Consider the following 19,128-nt stretch of genomic DNA (forward strand, 5'->3'; position numbering starts at 1 on the left):
ATTTACGAGCAAAATATCTAACAAATAATCCTGTTGAAATAAATAAATAATATTATTATTCAATGCCTAATCTAGTGGTTTCATTTCCGGGGCATATGAAAATATTATGGGCTTAGTAGGATTATATGGGGTTCGAGAGGTCTACAAACAATATTAAAAGAAAAAAAAACTCACTTCAGTGTCCTAATTAAAGCACGCTATCGCTCGATGACCAAAATGGCACTAGTTTACAGCATCTGGTGAAGGAAAGTTTCGTAGACAAATTGCATTGAAGAGATTAGTACAAACACCCATCAAGTGGGCCAAGCCTATGGGATAACGGGCACAAGACACAAGGCCCAAAGACCAAGGCCCAAGGCCCAGTTCAACAATGGGCATAGCGCCCACGGCCCATTAATAAGAGCCAACTATAAAGTAGGGTCTGTTAGTTTCGGATTTGTACGCGATAGTGGCGGCATTCTTCGGGATCTGTGGCGCGCTCCCGCCCTTCCTCTCCCGCGATGAACAGTTTGCCCGAAATCACCCACTTATTTACCAAACTAGCCTCCGACCTCCGGCCACCAAACTCCGCCCCCGCCTCCGTCGCGAGGGCCATCCACTCCGTCGCCGCCTCCCTCAACGACGACGGCGACGACGAGGAGGAGGAGAAGCTCAATCGTAGGGTTAGGGTTTTGGACGCCGCGCTCTCCCTTATGTGCTTCAAAACCCCCGAGGTTCCGCTCCTCCTCCTTTTCCCTCTTCCCCTTCCTATCTTTATCGATCTATACCTCTCTCTGATCGCTCCGCATTTCAGGTACGCAGAGCTCGGATCGAGTGTTTGGTTCGCACCATCACCTCGGTGCTCTCCTCCTCGATCTCGTGCCGCGTCGTGCGATCTGAGGGCGGAGACGGTGGCGAGCTCCTGAGCGTTGGGAGCTCGATCTCGTCGAGGGATTGCGATGAGCTCATTCCAGTGTGCGCGGATGTTCTCGAGAGATTGAAGGGTCATGATGGTGAGACTTTTCTTTTTTTATCTTTCCGTTTTGTTTTCCTAGTACTAAAAAATTAGAGCTTGTCACTTTCTTTTTTGTTTAATGGATTCGTTTTTGCTATTTTGATGAACCAACACTATAGCTGTTCTCTTTGAATCAATGACTCAATCATTCTCATGATATTGTCATCATTCTGCTTTCATGCAAAAAAAAGGGAGGAAAAAAAGGAAGAAGAAGAAGAAGAAGAAGAAGAAGAGGATCTCTCTGCTTTGCAAATTATAGTTAGCATCCATTTCCAAAGTGCCACTTTGATTTGTGGATATGCATCTATGATCAAGTAGTTTTCCTCTTATGTTATGATGCTTCTTTTCTTTACTTATGTTGCCTCTCTACATCTTATATGCTCCTCCTACAGTTGCAGAGCTTTCAAATTCTCTATTATATGCTCTTCTAAAAGCCGCAATATCATCATCTCCTTATCAAAGCTTTTTCCCTTTGCCACTGATGCACTATGAAGACGACGAAGGAAACAGCCGTGAAAAGAGGATAATGATTTCAAGGTTAAAATGTTTTTTACCTGAAGAAATGCCTTTTAACGACAATGAAATTCCATTCAGGTATTCTTGGCTTTATATAAGGCTTTTTAATTTCTTCAGAGTCTTCTGTTAGTTTTTCTCTATCTATACATACTTTTTTTTTTTTCCCTTAGTATAGTTGTTAGTTTCTTCTTGAACTCTAGATTCTCTGGGATANACAACTATACTAAGGTTAAAATGTTTTTTACCTGAAGAAATGCCTTTTAACGACAATGAAATTCCATTCAGGTATTCTTGGCTTTATATAAGGCTAAAGAAACAAAAAAGAGTCTTCTGTTAGTTTTTCTCTATCTATACATACTTTTTTTTTTTTCCCTTAGTATAGTTGTTAGTTTCTTCTTGAACTCTAGATTCTCTGGGATAGTAGAATATCTAGAAGGCTAGAGATTTAAAGATTTAACTTTCCGATATTTTGAGCATTAGGCTAGTTTTATGTAAGATAGTAGATTCATCCTTTTCTTTTCTATTTGCCTCTTTTTTGTTTCTTTTCACCCATTTAAAGGTTCTTTGGGCCTTTTACTTTCTTCCGGTTACTTTAGCACTGATCTATGTTTCTGTTTCGATTTTCTAATAGGATGCTTTTTTGGTATCTTGATCCATCAACTCTAAAGCATGACATTTCAGAAATACTGCGGGAAGCTATTCAAAGACCCTTCCTTTGCTTGAAGAAGGAATTGTATGATCAAATGGCTTGGCGTTCTATAATCATATGCTTGGTAACTTCTCCAACCATCTTTATGGAGACAAGAGCACTGTTGCACAGATGGTTTCTTATGACGTAAGTTGTATATGATTTCTTGTGGCATGAGTTCTACTTTTCATACATAACCTATTACACTTCTTGCGTGATAAGAGGAAGGTAGAAGTCTCTTTAGTAGCAGCATCATTTCACATCTTTTCTGCTCACATATTTTCAAAGCAAATTAAATATGGAATTTCCTCCAGAATACATTTTTATTGTTGAATGTTTTTGTTTGTCTGAGAAAAGAATTCTCCTATCATATTAGCATGTAGGTTTCTGCATCATCTCTTTTTGTATCTTGATCGTGATCGTGTTGAACAGGGGTCTGGCTTCTGTATTGGATCTTCAAGTTGGAATAGTGTCGTCAGTGTTAGATATTCTTTCCAGGCCAATGCGGTGGGGCATATCAATGGAGCTGGGATTGCAAATTCCATTTTCATATGCTTACTTCCCCAACAAACATCGCGAGCTTCTCGCTATATTAAATGCAAGCATATCATGCAAAGCATTTATGGGACTAGTTTGTTATATAAAAGATTCAATTCCTTCATGCGCAAAACTTTCTCAGAACAGTACTTCTCATCTATCACTTGGGGTCTGTGAACTTGAAGCTTCAATGGATGTGGTAGATTTTGATTCTTTCTGGTAAGTATAGTTGACATTCATATTAAAATCCGATTGTTGCGGTTTTTGCAAGAGTAATCTGTTTGTTCTTATGATTTTGCGGTTTCTATCTGCATTTTTTTCGTTTGCAATGTCTGTCGGGCCAAACTATCTTTTTATCAAACGAAATGGACCTGGCCCACTTGCAGTGAATGTGTGCTAGAGATTTAACATCAGGGGCATTTTGGTATATGGATGAATACTTTGGCCAGAAATTGTGAAAATGGGACTGAAGATGCAAAAACAATCAGAGTGGTTTTTAAATTGCCCTGATATTTTCTCTATTAGCTTTCTAAGAAAACTAAATACATCATCCATAATGGTGGTGCTGCAGGTCATTGGCGATGAATTTCCCTGTTTGGTTCTACTTTGCAATCTCTTTACTGTTTCATGGAGAACATTCACATGATTATCTATCCAAACTAGTACATAATGAAGTAACAACCGAGGAAACAAAGAGTGATAAGCTAGCCCTGGATGCTGCTTTTTACATATCATGGATTTTGAGCCCAATAAATGAGGCCCAGCAAAATATGCTAGCTGACCATATATTTCAATCATCAAGATCTTGGGTTAGGAAAAGTATGGCACACTCAAGCTTTGAAGGCAGGTCATTCTCGAAGATCAATTACAAGAATACAATTAGCCACAGTAAAAGACTCCAAATCCCCAAGAATGATGACAATGGGAAACTTCATATTTCTACAGAATTTGACAGTGGCTCAAACGTCATTCCCTGGCTACGGGAATTCAATAGCCATCGTATTAAGTTTTGCAGTAGGATTAGAACACTGGGTGAAGGAGAATCAGAACACACTGCCAATTTGCAATGGAATTTAGTATTTTCAAAGATTCCACTTGGAATACTGATTATGTGCCCTAACTTTCTGAATGAGAATGGTTGTGAGGTTTTGCTTCATTATGCAGCCACTGGTGAAGCTGTACTGTTGAAAGAGCTGCCAAATAAAGTAGAGAAATGTGCTATGGAGGGAGCCCATCTCGTGCTTAACTTACTCGATGATATTGAGGATCTGTCTAGGATGTTCTTTGATTGCGAGGACTCTCGTCTTACTTTTATTAGCCAGTTTAAAGGCAATACCTGTCGATACTTGCTTAGATGTGTGCATATGTTGCCTAAAGGGGAGGATTTCAATTATGCTTTTGGAGTGAAAGTAAGAGATGTGATGGTTGATCTTCACATGAGATTGGTGAAATGGAAGCAACAAGGAGGGGATGATTTTGATGGCTGCGAGGCACTTGAAGATGTTATCAAGGAGCTCAACGGGTACCTTTCCCTTTCTTGATGTCAAGATGAAGAAGCAACTCTCTATTGTCTGCTGATAGAATTTGACATAATGGCAAATGCCTCTATATGAGGGTTCATATATTTGACTCCTTGAGATATAACCCATGGACATCAAGTGTTTGGACAAGCTGGAAGCAACTCAAAGATCATATTCGTTGAGTTCTATTTTTCAATTCAGCTGAAGTAGACAAATTGCAGCTTCTTGATGAATCAGCTTAGTGCCTATTTGCCCTGGCTTCTGGTGGAACTCACCTGTTACAACAAATGACTGCAAACTGGTGCTATACGTTTGCCAAACAAAAAGAAATCTAATCTTTCCTTACTATAGTAGATAGCTAAAAATGATCGTGGACCCTCAAAGTAGAAGAATTGATTCGAGGCTTCTGCAAAAGAAGGAGAGCTATTGAGAGGTATTCAACGTGAAAACTATGCTACTATGTTGAATGGTAATACCAGAACATCACTTCTGCAACAGCTTCTGCGGGATCGATGAGACCCGTCAATCAGGTCAAGAACTGATTTCTGGTAAGTGCACTGTGTACATTTGAAAAGATGATTTGCATTTACTTGCTAGTGAGCCCCTTCTTTTTTGAGTTCGAAAGCAATCACATGAACTAAATCATCTATAATTTCTTTCGATACATGTGTAACTCCCAACTTTTGCACCTGCTATGCACATGGATTTTTACACTTGATTCCTTTTAAATTATGGTACATTTTTCAGCAAATTTCAGCAAGCCCCTGATCTTTTAACAATATATATATATACTATACTATTTTGTAGTTTTATTTTATATAATTTTGTCGTACTGGTATATGCAGTTGTTTGACGTGGTAACAATGCTGGACCAACCATTTCAACTACGTGGGGATCACAAAGTTAGCTACACTCTTTTGCATCGGAGAAGATCCAAAATCATAACTTCAAGTATAGTGACATGTATTATTTTTTTCTCTCTTTTTTTTCGGCCATGCCCCTTATAAGTGATGCTCATATTGAAAATTATAAGACATGCTTAGTACTATTATTTGTTTTTAGCACACATATAGTTAGCGATTGTATGTACATCATATAATGGAAACAAATATAGGACAAATGAATTATAGACTTTTTAGAGCATCAATAAGAGATTAGCAAACGATTATATCGTGTTTAGCAGTACATTGATACTAATTTTAAGATGTAGACGAAAAATCTGAATCCAAATTTGATATTGGATCTCTCTATCGCATAAGAATATTTGAACCCTTTGTCCAATAAAAGTAGGATTCGAAAATTTGACGGGTCCATCTATTTGTTCGGGTTTGGATTTTGTATATAATCTGGTTCTGTTCGGTATAGAAAAATTGAAAAACTGAATTAACTGATTTAGTCAAGTTCTAATAATTTAATATAATAACAAACTTAAATTATAAAGAAATAATTAGAGTGTTTGATTACGTTTATCGTTAAATTAAAAAGTTTCAGATAAAATTTATTATATTTATATTTTTTACAATATTTTTTTTAAATAATATTTAAACTGAATAATCGAAAGTACACTAACGTGTCCAAAAAGGAGAATGCTAGCCACACAGTATAAAATTTTCCAGATAATTTTATTTTTTAGGTGCCTACATATACTATGAGATATACATACTAACTATTCAGTGGCTTGGATTTGTTGGATCGATGGCTCTAATTATTAGTTTGTTTCAAAAGATCGAGATATTTGGAAGATATAACTAATTCATTTAAAATATACATATATAATGCTATTTTGATTAGTCTAACCGATCTTCTGCCATTTTAAATATGATTCGATTCAATCTGACTTTTACCATTTCAAACGTGATTCAGTCTAATACGATTTCTCGTCATCAGAAAAAAAAAAAAAAAAAAAAAAAAAAAAAAAAAAAAAAACTCCATAAATTCTTAAATTTTGCCGGCGTAAAATATATAATCTGTTAGTCTGTTATAGGGCGCACAAAGTATTTTTTTAATCCAAAAATCGAATCAGGATCATAGTTAGTAAATTCGCGTATAATACGCGAATTATTCGTAAATTTTTTATTAGCCGAATTAAACGGCACGAAACGTATTCTTTCCAAAAGTGCGATAAAAAATACGTTTTTTTCTCTAAAAGTAATTATCCGCGAATTATTCGCGAATAATTCGCCGAAAAAATGGCCCGCGAGTCGGCGACGACGAGCGTTCTCGTCCTTCTCCGCCGCCGCCCTGGCCGGCGCCGGGAGCAAGAGGGCCGCGGCTACGGTTCCCGCCTCGCCCGACGCCGTCTGTTTTCGCCCAAAAAAAGGGCCCGCGAGTCGGCGACGCTCGTCGTCCTCCTCCGCCGCCGCCCTGGCCGGCGCCTGGAGTAAGAGGGCCGCCGCTAGTGGTCTGGGTCGTCGAGAGGAGAGGGAGCAGTGTAGAGAAAGTGTGAGAAAGTGAGAAAGTTGTTGCGTGCTCCACAAGCAAAGAGATGCGCGGTCCACGAGGCAAGTCAGCCTTGTGGACCGGATCTCATTATACGTGCTCCGCAAGCAAAAAGATGCGCGGTCCACGAGGCAAGTCAGCCTTGTGGACCGGATCTCATTATATATATATATATATATATCTCATTATATATATATATATATATATATATATAATTTTATTTATTAATATTTTTAAATAATATTATTAATATATATTTATTATAATTTTAAATATATTTAATTTATAAATAAAAATTATAATAATAATAATATATATAGTATATTAATTAATTATGTATTTATTATATAGCTGAATTTTTGATCTCGAATTTTTATTTGATAAACGTATAATATTCGTATAAATCACGTATCCAAATAATTACCGAATTCGCTTTTTAGTCATATTTTTTAACAAATTTAAAAATTAAAAAATGAATTTTATAAAAATTATATTCGTACCGAATTTTTGTCGAATTCGAATTAACTAACTATGATCAGGATGTTCGACGGGTCACATCCTTTGTAAAAAAAAGAAGTCCACCCAATCATCCATGGACCGCACAAGCATTATTTTTCACCTAATCGCTTCCTTTAATCACCACCGTTCGTTCACTTGTTGCAGTCTCTTTTAGAAATTTCAATTTATTATTTTATTTAAATAATTAGAGGTCCAACGATGACATGGTAAATCTACTGCTGCTTCAATTTCGTGCAATAAAAAGTAAAAAAGATAAGGGAATTAAAAAAAAAAAGAAGAAGCAAAATCCTCATATTCCGATTGGTAGTGGGAGCGTAACGCTCCGTGAAATCCTACGTAGGCTCTTAGCTTTTATCTAATCTTATTTAATTACATTAATAAATATAATTGATTATATCCGTTTATTAGATATTCCGAATGTTCCTTTTTTATTTGTTATTAATTAATGTTTTTTTTCTCTCTCCTCTCGCGAAACAAATCCGAGTCCAACTATTACTCGCCTTTTCCTTTCCCCTCCATATATAATGACCTCTCCTCTCTCCACCATCATCTTTATTCCTCTCTCTCGATCTCTCAATCTCTCTCTCTCCCTCGATCTCTCTGCGACTACCACGGTTTTCGAATTCGCATCGATCGATCGCTCTTTGAAGAAGTCGAGGTAATCATCCGATCTCTTCTCGTCTTTTTGATTGATTCATCTCTAATGGCGATTTGAGGAAATTAGGGTTTTCGAGCCAATCGGAAGTGTCCCTTTGTTGGTCTAGCTCGGGATCTTACTGTTAATTTGGGAATTTTGATTTTGATGGTTTTATGGTCCAATTTCGATCTGATCTTTTAGGTGAACTAAATCAATTTATTTCGCATCTACTATCTCATCCACTAATTCAGGATTGTAAATTTGTAGTAGATTTATATGTAAATGACTAGAGAAGTTTATTTAAAGAGCTTATTTGTTAAAATATATAAGTTGGTAGGTTTTATTGTAGGATCCTGGATCTCTCTTTCTCTCTCTCTCTCTCTCTCTCTCTCTCCCCTTTTTGTGTTTGAATTATGAGAATTTTATATGTACAGCTACGGACCATCGCATAATTATAACTCTATTACTTTAAGTTGAATTGATCCATCTCCATCTATACTGTGTATTTATATTGCAAGATAAATACAAAGGTCAAAAAAAATCATAGATACTCTTTTTCTCCTTAGCAAAGGTGCTAATGACTTAACTAAAATACTAAACTACTTGTTAAACTGTGAGTATATGGCTTTCATATTTTGTAATGTGTTATTTGTTTCTAGTGGCCAAGGTGTGCTTGATTCACATTTGGTGTATTTTAAGATATTAAAATAACGGGTTTTCTCAAAAAAAAGATATTAAAACAATGGGAATTTTTGTGGCCTGTGGAATAAAAGAACGTGCATGGGAGGTATTATGAACTTAAATAGAAGAGAGACGTGAGCGCGAGGTTTAGTTTTTAATAGCTATAAGTAGGTTTTTGTCAGTTAAGGACATGAAAAGAGAGTCAGAATAAAAGAGGCAATCTTCCAAAAAGCGGTAGATTCAAAATCCCAACTTGCTTTTTTTGATTTGTGTAGATATACAATTCGTATCTGATTTGTTAGGCTAACAATTTTTTATCTTTTGTTTGCAGACATGGCAGGAATGGCACCAGAAGGATCTCAATTTGATGCACGGCAATATGACACCAGAATGAATGAGCTGTATATATCAACCGTTTCCCTTTACTTTGTCTTTATCCTTTTTCTCACGGCAATTTTTTTAACCTTCCATGTTCCTTGTTTCTCCGATGGTAGGCTTACACAAGATGGGCAAGATTTCTTTACATCATACGACGAAGTCCATGAAACTTTTGATGTTATGGGCCTCCAAGAGAACCTCTTGAGGGGCATATATGCATATGGTATATGATCCATCTTTCTTTTTGTTATCGCTCTGATGCAGATAATGGAATTTGTTTAAGCAGTTCTTAGAATTTATATCTGTATATAAAATGTTTTTTATTTTCTTTTTCAGGTTTTGAAAAGCCTTCGGCAATCCAGCAAAGAGGAATTGTCCCTTTCTGCAAAGGACTCGATGTTATCCAGCAAGCGCAATCTGGGACGGGAAAGACCGCAACATTCTGTTCTGGAATTCTGCAGCAACTCGACTACGGGTTGGTGCAGTGCCAAGCTCTGGTGCTTGCTCCAACAAGAGAATTAGCACAGCAAATAGAGAAGGTTATGCGAGCACTTGGTGACTATCTTGGTGTGAAAGTTCATGCTTGTGTGGGAGGAACTATTGTACGGGAGGATCAACGTATTCTTTCGAGTGGGGTTCACGTTGTTGTGGGCACACCTGGTCGTGTGTTTGACATGCTACGAAGGCAATCCCTCCGCCCTGACTACATTAAGATGTTTGTGTTGGATGAAGCAGATGAAATGCTTTCGCGTGGCTTCAAGGATCAGGTTTGGTATTTTTCCCATCCGTTATGTTTCACACAATCATTTAATTTTCATTTTTATGCTGCAGTTTGACCAATCATTTTAAAATTTGTGTTTTATCAATACTATGATATATTGCAATTGCTAGTTTACATAGAATATTTAACTTTTCCATTACAAAATTCAATTTTATACTTGTTAACATAAGATTTGTGGTCCTAGATACATTATATGTGTTTTCTGATGCTGTCAAATTTTGATACTCCTAAACTTCTTTGGTTGAAACACGTTGCTGCAAAAGAGTAACGGTTGCTGCTGTGTGCTTATTGAATTTGTTCCTGATCTTGTTTGAATGTACTGAGCTTATTATGACATGCTTGAGAATGAGTTACGTCGGATAACGGTTTGTAACAAAATCAAGAATATCTTCTTGATAGGTGGTATTCTGTAATTGGTGTTACGGGCTTAGACACTGCTAATAGATAAACTCAGCCAGTGCATAATTTCATAGCGATTATAGCTGACAATGTGCGATTACCTCTTTCTATCACGGCTTTTCTTCTCATGGTAGGTACAAATCTGCAGGCATTACCTGAAATATATAGTGTTCTGAAATGGGTATATGAAGTCTAGAAATTTTGACTTCATTACCTCACTTCCATTCCTTTTGATTTCAGAAATTTTCAAAATTTTCTGTTAGGACTTGACGACAGTTCTCATTGAAAAACGCTATGGATTATTCCGTAATTAATAGAATTAATTTGTCACAGTTACAGAATGCTTATAAAAAAAATTAAAAACGTTGCAAGCTTATCATGGAGAGGTAAACATGCTGTAAGATTAGGTCTTAAAAAACAAAATTTTAGAAGTTTAGGCAACGAAATTGAAGTATGGTCCATACACTTTAATGCTTTTGGGTTTTGATATTGGGCATCTTGTTATCATGAATCTTAATCTGCTTTTTCTGCTTGTTTTATTTAAACAGATCTACGACATCTTCCAGCTCCTTCCACCCAAAATCCAGGTCGGGGTCTTCTCTGCTACAATGCCTCCTGAGGCCCTCGAGATCACCCGCAAGTTCATGAACAAACCCGTGAGAATTCTAGTGAAGCGAGATGAGCTTACTTTGGAAGGTATAAAGCAATTCTACGTCAATGTCGAGAAAGAAGAGTGGAAACTTGAAACCCTCTGTGACCTCTACGAAACCCTTGCTATCACACAGAGCGTCATCTTCGTCAACACACGCCGCAAGGTTGACTGGTTGACCGACAAAATGAGGAGCAGAGACCACACAGTCTCGGCCACCCACGGCGACATGGACCAGAACACGAGAGACATTATAATGCGGGAGTTTAGGTCGGGTTCCTCTCGCGTGCTAATCACCACCGACCTTCTTGCTCGCGGCATTGATGTGCAGCAGGTTTCGCTCGTGATAAATTATGATCTGCCGACCCAGCCGGAGAACTACTTGCATCGTATAGGGCGAAGTGGGCGGTTCGGAAGGAAGGGCGTGGCGATCAACTTTGTCACGCGTGACGATGAGAGAATGCTGTTTGATATTCAGAGGTTTTACAACGTGGTGGTCGAGGAGTTGCCCGCAAATGTTGCTGACCTCCTCTAAGTGGTATCTCTTGTCTCAGTACCATTTGGCTTGTAATTTTATATGGTAGTATTAGGTATTTAATAATTTTGTCAAACTTTGGGTCTGGGTATGTGGCGATGCGGACTAGAAATATAGTATTTTTGAGTGGAAATTTACTGCATTCGTTCGCGATTGTGGTGACTCAAACGTATATTGGTTTATTTACATTTCCAAATTCTGTAACTGCTTGGCTTGACTTCTCAGTTGTGTCTTCGTGCTCTTTGTAGTGGGAAGGGGTACTTGAATTTTGGGCCTTTGTGCTCTTTGTTCTTGATGTAATAAATGGAAGGGCGATATTGTTCTTTACTATTTAGAACAGAGATTAAAATAGTGGCATTGTTAAAACTTAGATAGCAATGATGAAGCATTTAAAATGACTGTAACGCTGCACCATTTTGCGTCTTGCAGGAAACGGTATTCTATCAAAATTTAGATGGGTCACACCAATTTTCTCTAGCAAAATTTAGATGGGTCACACCAATTTTCTCTAGCGTAAGTGATAAAAAATTTGATAATTAATATTCAAAATTTTAAATTTAAAATTTTAATTATTTTTATCTTTAATTAATTTTATTATTTTGAAAAAAAAAAAAAAAACAAACAAACGAATCGGGTCCGCTTTCAATGTAGTTTTTTGTACCCCGGGAATTTGACGTGAACTCTACTCCAGCTCTCCTGCGCTGCTGCTCATTTACTTCCCCCCTCTGCTAAAAGTGAGTCGTTCCCCAAAATTTCCTCCGAAAATATCCCTCCCCCCTCTAATGGCTCCCGAGATCCGGCGCCTATAAATAACCCCCTCTTCAACCGCCCCCCACACTCCCAACCCGTCCAATGCCGCCGCATCCCACCCCCCTCCCCCTCTCCTCCTCCGCCTCCTACTCCAAAGACGACAAGTCCAAGCGCCCCAAACCCTACCCCTCCTCCTTCGCGGCGCGGCGCCTCCCCCTCTCCCTCCCCCTCCTCCTCCTCCTCTCCGCCGCGTGCCTCCTCGTCGGCGCAGCGGCGATCGCCCTCTCCGCCGCAGCCCTCCGCCGCCCCCCGCGCACCGTCACCGTCTTCCGCTGCGGCCGCGCCGAGGACGCGCTCCGAACGTTCCGCTCCGCGGCCGGCGACGCCGCCGCGGCGCGGCCCAAGGTGCTCGGGTTCGTCGGCGTCCAAACGGGGTTCGGATCGGCCGATCGCCGGAACGCTCTCCGGAGCACGTGGTTCCCGCCTAATCCCGATGGATTGGTTAGGTAAGATCTGCTCCTCGGGTTCTCCTACAAGGCTCGATCCTTGTGATCTTAGGGTAGTGTCTTTGATGAGTTTGAGGAGGAAGATGATGATAATTCGATTCTTATTGCTGGATCATAAGCACGAATATTAGGACAGCAAAAAGAAAAAGGAAAAAAAAGGAACCGACAAGTAATGCATCTTCGAATATGAGAATTTGACTTGTTTTTTTTTTATTTTAAGGGAATCAGCGTAGCAGCAAACATAGAAAATACAAGGAGGTTCTTCAATCTCTGTAAAGCATTTTAAATTAGATTCAGTTGTGTTTGCTCAAATGACATAAACTTCGCGTCCTGCTTTTTCTTAAATTATTCGTAAAATCAGCTCAAGGAGATAGAAAAGGTAAACTTGGGTCTATGTTAAATTCTTTGGCAACTGGAAAATGCAGTGGATCTTGAACCTGTCGCGGATGGTATTTGAATTATTTGTATCATGCTTAATGTCGCTCTTGCGTACCTTTTTGACCTAGTTTTCCCATCAGTGACTATCTGCTGCTTTTGACAGCTTAGAACATGCGACTGGTTTAGCCTTTAGATTTGTGATTGGGCGGACAAAGCACCGCAAAAAAATGGCCGAACTCCAGAAAGAAGTGGATATGTACCATGATTTCATGTTCACAGATGTCGAAGAAGAGTACTTAAAGCTCCCTCAAAAGACGTAAGCAGTGCATTTGTATGGTCACTAGTTATTTCTGCTATCATACATTAAAGAGTAAGTGCACTTTTCTTTTTTGTATAGGTTAGCATTTTTCAAAGCAGCTTTCGACCTTTTTGATGCAGAGTACTATGTCAAAGCCGATGATGACATTTACCTACGGCCAGGTAAACTTGATTGGTTGAGCTATCGCTGAAACAGCTTCTGTAATGTGACACTCAGAATAGTGATTTTAACAGACAGACTTGCTACTCTTCTTGCCAAGGATCGATCCCATCGTATGACCTACATTGGTTGCATGAAGAAAGGCCCAGTCATAACTGATCCAAAGATGAAATGGTTGCTGTCATTCCTTGCTAGTTTTTTTTTTTCTTTCTGCTTTAACAAATTTTATAGGGAAGTTACAGAACACTTTTCTGAAGCTTTTCTCCATCTATATAACAGGTATGAAAGTTCAGGTCAGTTGATCGGTAACGAATACTTCCTACACGCGTATGGTCCAATATATGCTCTTTCTGCTGATGTGGTAGCTGCTCTAGCCATTGCAAGAAATGATAGGTTAGTCATATATTTATATGCTTATTACTGTTCTGGTCATATACTTATCACTCGCTTAGAAGTATCAAATTACAAATGTAATCATGTGTTTTCTTATTCTGTCTCATCAAGGATTCCAATACACTTCACCAGAAAATGTGTATCAAAATTACACTCCACCAGAAAATTTTTGTATCAAAAAGATATCATTAGATTTTCTCTTGATGTTTATCTTTACCTTTTCTACGTGCTTATAGACGGCAAAAGTTATGACGCTTTCTCCACTGCCCACAGTTTTCTTTGCTGGAAGAGCCCTTTTAGTTTGATTGCTACATGTGCTTCATTCTTATAACATTTTCTATGAAATGCGAAGGTCAATATGCAATTAGTTATTGCAATGCTCTTCTTCATGCTCATCCTAATTTATCATGTTTCCTATGTGCAATTTCCAGTCTAAGAATGTTTAACAATGAGGATGTTACCATTGGCTCGTGGATGCTAGCTATGAATGTCTATCATGAAGATAACCGGGCCATATGTGATCCAACATGCACACCAACATCTATTGCTGTTTGGGACATTCCAAAATGTTCAGGTAGAAGAGATTGTCAAAATTTCTTGTGTGATATATTCTCTAAGAAATTTTGCAGAAAACATCTTTAAAGATCAAATTAAACATCATAACTCACTACCCATTGATCTCGCTAAAAAAATGGATCTGTGGTGTTGTTTTCTGGTCGAAGGTGCCACATCACAATATAATTATTTCAATACTACTGATCACCATGACAACATGACCATTCATTAAAACATCTTAGTTTCCCGTCTTTGACAAAATTAACAAAATTAATTGCCTCTTCTGAGAGCCTTGCATGATCTTTCTCACCAAAATCACATTAAGAAATAAGACTACTAAAAAACTGAATACACAGGAACAGCTACACATGAACCATCAGTTTTACAGAAAGCGAGGTCCATCAATTGCTATAAATAGTTAATTTGAGTACCAGTGAAATTTTTAAACATATATTTGTATGCGTGTGTTTGAACTGATACTGCATATATAACTATTTTATTTATTTTCTTTTTACTGTTGCATCCACTCGTACTTTTCCCTTGCTAGTGTTAGTCGCGTCTGACTCTTTCTTCTAGCTTTTAATTAACAAAATCATGAAAATGGAAGTAACATTTGCCCATCTGATGAATGAGTTGGTAAATCCCTCTGTAATATTTAAAGATCAGCTATTGGTTATCTAACTAAACGACCGTGGCTAGTAATTTCTGCTGATCAAAAGTGGGATAAAATTTTTCACAGGTTTGTGCAACCCAGTCGAGAAAATGAAGGAGCTTCACAATAACACCATGTGCTCAAAGAGTCCAACATTACCACCTGAAGAAGAAGCAGACGAGTAATGTTATATCCAGATTTGTTATTCAGCCAGTATATTTTGTCGTGGAATGCAGCATTCTCGCTTTTTTGGGGAGCCATATCTGGGTTTGCATCCTCTTCACACTCATGTAACCATTTCTTGTGATTTGTTAAACATTGTAAACTGTGTTGTGTTTTGATCTAAAGATTGTGTATCATTTTGTAGATGGAGAGACAATGTTCGGCAAAAAATTGAGGACACATGTAACATAGTGTAATTCGAAACAATCCAAACTTTTTGTTATACCTATATTGGTGTTAGCGGAGTGATTATAGTTATGCGAATTGGTAGATGGGTGGGTGGTCTCAATTGCAATATGATTTTGAAGTTTATTTGCCACCTACCATAGTACTAATAAAAATTTTGGTGGTGCCGTGTTGGTACTTAAAACACCTCAACCACCGAGCGTTGCGTAGTTGAGTAATTTCCCATGAAATATATTAAATATAATTCTAATTATTACGGTTATGACTATACTATCGCAAAAACAAAGCAATTTTCATACGCCTACTATCAAGCTTGAGGTATCGGAGAAAGCATCGGTGAAAATAACAATCGATCAGCTGCGTCTAGAGATTATTGAACTGATCAAAACCGACTACAAAAACTGTGGTCTCACCTAAATGATGGTGTTCGCGCTTCACCTGAACCTCACTTTCAATCCTCACAACTACTTATAAAAAGCTAATAACAATGATAATAATCTACAGCTGACTCATGCATGGGACAAGAAAACAAGAAAGAAGGGCTCAACAACACGAGCACAAATTCAAAATTATCAATATTATAAAATCTTTAGCTTAAACTAATAACCAGATAGCAATTCTCACTCTTCTAACATAGGTTCCAAATGCAAGCTATTATATATATCCCAACAACTAGGCATATTAAAAAAAAAAAATCAATTATCGCAAAAATTATCTTATTGGGAAACACCGGGAATTGAAGGGCCAGTTTAGCTCCAAAATCAAACGTAAACGCCAGTAGCCAGGAGCACAAAGAGAGATCCGAAACCCTGCGACGAGCCAGAAAAACCATATTGTTAGTTATGCCACCAGCGAAAATCTTATACATCCCGAAGATTTATTTCCTTAACAAGAAAGCACAAAGAAATAAATAACACAGCTGCCATTTATTACCAGGAAAACAGATGCCACAGCTGCAGTGGCGATCTCCCTCGGTAAGCTGCGGCTTTTTCTGGATGAAGTGGCTTCATAGCTGCAATACATACCCCTTACTTTTAGCTAGATATGTTTTTGCAAGTCCCTTGTAATGGGCATAGGTTGTTTAACGTCCAGGTTACTACTGAGTAATATGACAGCAGTCTCTGCAAACTGTTCCTAGATATGCAATGTCGGGATATCTAACAAAGAGGAGCTAAGAACATTGCTAAACCAACAGTCTTCAAGTGTAGTAGGTTGATCAGCAAGAGAGAGGAAAAAAGGCGCAACAACTGTTAATTGGGTAACTTTGAAAATTGATAATACTCTCACCAAAATTGTGTATAGTGTTTCCATCAGCTGGCAATCAATAGATAATACATAAATACTTTTTAGCGTGTTCATAATTCACTGTGTTAGAGCCTCTATAAGAATGAGGGATACAGATATCCACATTCAAAACACAATTAGTGCTGATGAGTTAACTGAAGAGCAAAATTCAAGTTCAGATCAAATTAAACATGACCTAACGTATGAAGGCAATGTACTTGAACATGTTTTGATCCAATAGAGAAAACACTTGTAGAGCATTTTCAGTGCATCGTGGTCGTGACGAGTAGCACTCACATGCTAAAGCACTTGCTATAAGTGACTAACTTTTTCTATCGAAAGAAATTCTAAGGGTCAAGAACAGCACAATCAAAACATTGGAAAATCAGGGAGAAGGGTTGCTTCTAAACTTATCAGCAAAGAATAATTTGGGTAAAGATAGTTAAATGCAAACCATTTTAATAAGCTAAAAAAATGAAATTGAGAAAGAAGCCACATGGCAAACAAGTAGTAGGTTAGCAAGTATTTCAGCAAAACCGGATCAGGAGAGATATATAAGCAAACTACCAGGTTAAAAGCTCCTAGACAATAGCTTGAAGTGAAAAACTGCTAATGCTACAATTTAGATAGAATCAAGTATAAACAACAGTATAAAGTAACATTTGTCAGCGTAATGGCATCACAATGCAAATTCTACAAGTACCAAACGAAGAGCATAGCTAGAAAAAGTAATCAACCAGATGAATGAGGTTAAAAGTAATCTTCTTATAATTGTCCCTCATTGCCCCAGATAGAACACTCTGATGTCAAATTAATAGAATTGGAACTAGAATTATCAGAAAAAAAAAATTTATCAACAAAAAANNAGGAAGAGATTGAGAGGGAACAAGATGAAGAGAATAGCCAATTGCTTACATGAAAAAGGAAGCTGTGACCATGAGACCGACGGAGAGCATCACAACGGCCAGAGACGGATACCACTCGACGGGGACTGGGCTCGTGATCGGCTTCGGCGCCTGCAAAGTTCACAGATTAGTAATAAACGGGGCAATTAATCACATTAAACCCTACAAAGATCTACATCTCCTCGACTCTGTAAGATCCCAAAACCCTAATTTAAGCACATAACAGCTGATCAAATCATAAACCCCATTTCTCTCCATGTCGTGAACTCGAGAAGACAAAAAAAATACAAACGATACGACAATGGATGGCGATCTCATCATAATCCCTTGAAATCTACACTCCTCAATTCTAAAAGACCTCAAAACCCCTAATTCAGGCAAATGAGAGGCGATCCATTCATAAACCCTACAGATCTAAATCTTCTCAACTCTACAAGGCCTCAAAATCCCTAATTTAAGCGCATGAGACGAATCAGATACGTAGATCGAGAGGGATTCGTTTCTCTTACCATCTGAGTAAGGAGAGGGAGAAGAAGAAGCCGACGAGAGAGCTCGATCCTCCGATCTCTCCTCCGCTTCCGCGATTAGGGTTTGCGAATGGAAACTACACGAGAAAAGGTCGACGAAGAAATAGATGGGTCGGGCTCGATCGGGCCGCTGATATGCAAACCCGAACCCACCAATGGCCTAGTGCAAATCGGGTCGAAGCTGTTTGGGTTTGCGATCAGATAAAGGCCCATTTAAACCGGGATAAGCTCGAGCAAAAACAGAAATTGAAAAATAAAAGAAAAATGAAAGGCTCTTCAATAATAAAAAATTTGCTTGCCCTTCTCAAGCCTAATTAATTATCATGATGGCTCTCACGAATTCTGATGAGCGGCGAAACAGTCCTGCACAATTAAAAAAAAGATAAACTTTAAATACCATCTCCGTGGTTTCACATTTTCTCACTCTAATACCCCGTGGTTTAAAGTGTAGCAAGTTAGTATTCCTTGGTTTCATTTTTATCTTTTCATCAGCTTTTTTGTTAATATTCTATTAAATTATATACAAAAAATTTCAGATACTCCACGTAGGTTTATCGAATATTCACTTTAATATCCTTTAGTTTTAACTTTTTAATTGATTTAACAAAAAAAATTAGTGAAATCGATAATAAAAAGATAAAAATAAAACTACATGACACTAAATTGATACACTTTAAATCACAGAATACTAAAAGGAGAAAATGTAAAATGAGTGGAATCGATAATAAAAATATAAAAATAAAACCACAGGACACTAAATTAATATACTTTAAATCACAAAATACTAAAAGAAAAAAGTATAAAAAGTGTAAAATCACAGAAGGGATATTTGAAGTTTTCTCATTAAAAAAATAGATGAAGCTGGTAACATACATGTTCAACTACTAACAAATGGTGCTAGTGACTGTTTTGATTTTAATATTTACGTTTAAATTTATTAAACCCCTGCTTGTGTAACATTTTTAGTTAATTCATTCAGCCTGATCACCAACACAATCATATTATTATCACTTCACCTC

The 19,128-nt window shown here is 37.8% G+C and overlaps 4 protein-coding genes across 8 annotated transcripts; 3 read left to right on the forward strand and 1 right to left on the reverse strand.

The window, feature by feature from the left end:
* LOC109716323 lies at positions 3-5,434 on the forward strand. Of its 5 annotated transcripts, none has more exons than XM_020241695.1 (8): positions 3-713; positions 794-992; positions 1,387-1,531; positions 1,739-1,795; positions 2,142-2,345; positions 2,631-2,954; positions 3,307-4,803; positions 5,101-5,434. In XM_020241695.1, exons 1-7 carry the CDS (start codon positions 501-503, stop codon positions 4,274-4,276), a joined length of 2,112 nt encoding a protein of 703 aa, XP_020097284.1. In that variant the 5' UTR covers positions 3-500; the 3' UTR covers positions 4,277-4,803; positions 5,101-5,434. The 5 variants fall into 5 exon arrangements, with proteins under 5 accessions (XP_020097284.1, XP_020097285.1, XP_020097283.1 ...); XM_020241696.1 differs by having other exon boundaries at positions 1,489-1,531; XM_020241694.1 differs by lacking the exon at positions 1,739-1,795 and having other exon boundaries at positions 1,387-1,588.
* On the forward strand, positions 7,678-11,607 carry LOC109716468 (eukaryotic initiation factor 4A-15-like). Its single transcript, XM_020241936.1, has 5 exons — positions 7,678-7,871; positions 8,863-8,932; positions 9,026-9,132; positions 9,246-9,676; positions 10,638-11,607. The coding sequence occupies exons 2-5, from the start codon at positions 8,865-8,867 to the stop codon at positions 11,271-11,273; spliced, it is 1,242 nt and encodes a 413-aa protein (XP_020097525.1). The 5' UTR covers positions 7,678-7,871; positions 8,863-8,864; the 3' UTR covers positions 11,274-11,607.
* LOC109716532 (probable beta-1,3-galactosyltransferase 12) lies at positions 11,994-15,447 on the forward strand. Its single transcript, XM_020242040.1, has 7 exons — positions 11,994-12,529; positions 13,071-13,223; positions 13,305-13,387; positions 13,460-13,559; positions 13,665-13,778; positions 14,210-14,352; positions 15,073-15,447. The coding sequence occupies exons 1-7, from the start codon at positions 12,126-12,128 to the stop codon at positions 15,168-15,170; spliced, it is 1,095 nt and encodes a 364-aa protein (XP_020097629.1). The 5' UTR covers positions 11,994-12,125; the 3' UTR covers positions 15,171-15,447.
* Positions 15,925-18,249, reverse strand: LOC109716533 (transmembrane protein 258). The gene is made up of 4 exons (XM_020242041.1): positions 18,092-18,249; positions 17,593-17,693; positions 16,327-16,405; positions 15,925-16,202 (listed from the first exon to the last, which is right to left on the reverse strand). Exons 1-4 carry the CDS (start codon positions 18,092-18,094, stop codon positions 16,155-16,157), a joined length of 231 nt encoding a protein of 76 aa, XP_020097630.1. The 5' UTR covers positions 18,095-18,249; the 3' UTR covers positions 15,925-16,154.

Source organism: Ananas comosus, linkage group 10 (genome assembly GCF_001540865.1).
Source record: "Ananas comosus cultivar F153 linkage group 10, ASM154086v1, whole genome shotgun sequence".
NCBI classification, from domain to species: domain Eukaryota; kingdom Viridiplantae; phylum Streptophyta; class Magnoliopsida; order Poales; family Bromeliaceae; genus Ananas; species Ananas comosus.

What these genes read in the sequence shown, in the direction of transcription:
- LOC109716323 (XM_020241694.1), top strand. Translation starts at nt 501, where the DNA reads ATGAACAGTTTGCCCGAAATCACCCACTTATTTACCAAACTAGCCTCC. An exon ending in GACAATGAAATTCCATTCAG is followed by an intron (nt 1,589 to 2,141) that starts GTATTCTTGGCT and finishes ATTTTCTAATAG; the next exon opens with GATGCTTTTTTGGTATCTTG. An exon ending in CACAGATGGTTTCTTATGAC is followed by an intron (nt 2,346 to 2,630) that starts GTAAGTTGTATA and finishes CGTGTTGAACAG; the next exon opens with GGGTCTGGCTTCTGTATTGG.
- LOC109716532 (XM_020242040.1), top strand. Translation starts at nt 12,126, where the DNA reads ATGCCGCCGCATCCCACCCCCCTCCCCCTCTCCTCCTCCGCCTCCTAC. An exon ending in TGACATTTACCTACGGCCAG is followed by an intron (nt 13,388 to 13,459) that starts GTAAACTTGATT and finishes TGATTTTAACAG; the next exon opens with ACAGACTTGCTACTCTTCTT. An exon ending in GCCATTGCAAGAAATGATAG is followed by an intron (nt 13,779 to 14,209) that starts GTTAGTCATATA and finishes TGCAATTTCCAG; the next exon opens with TCTAAGAATGTTTAACAATG.
- LOC109716533 (XM_020242041.1), bottom strand. An exon ending in GTCACAGCTTCCTTTTTCAT is followed by an intron (nt 16,406 to 17,592) that starts GTAAGCAATTGG and finishes TATGTATTGCAG; the next exon opens with CTATGAAGCCACTTCATCCA. An exon ending in CTGTGGCATCTGTTTTCCTG is followed by an intron (nt 16,203 to 16,326) that starts GTAATAAATGGC and finishes GGCTCGTCGCAG; the next exon opens with GGTTTCGGATCTCTCTTTGT.
- LOC109716468 (XM_020241936.1), top strand. Translation starts at nt 8,865, where the DNA reads ATGGCAGGAATGGCACCAGAAGGATCTCAATTTGATGCACGGCAATAT. An exon ending in GACACCAGAATGAATGAGCT is followed by an intron (nt 8,933 to 9,025) that starts GTATATATCAAC and finishes CTCCGATGGTAG; the next exon opens with GCTTACACAAGATGGGCAAG. An exon ending in GAGGGGCATATATGCATATG is followed by an intron (nt 9,133 to 9,245) that starts GTATATGATCCA and finishes TTTCTTTTTCAG; the next exon opens with GTTTTGAAAAGCCTTCGGCA.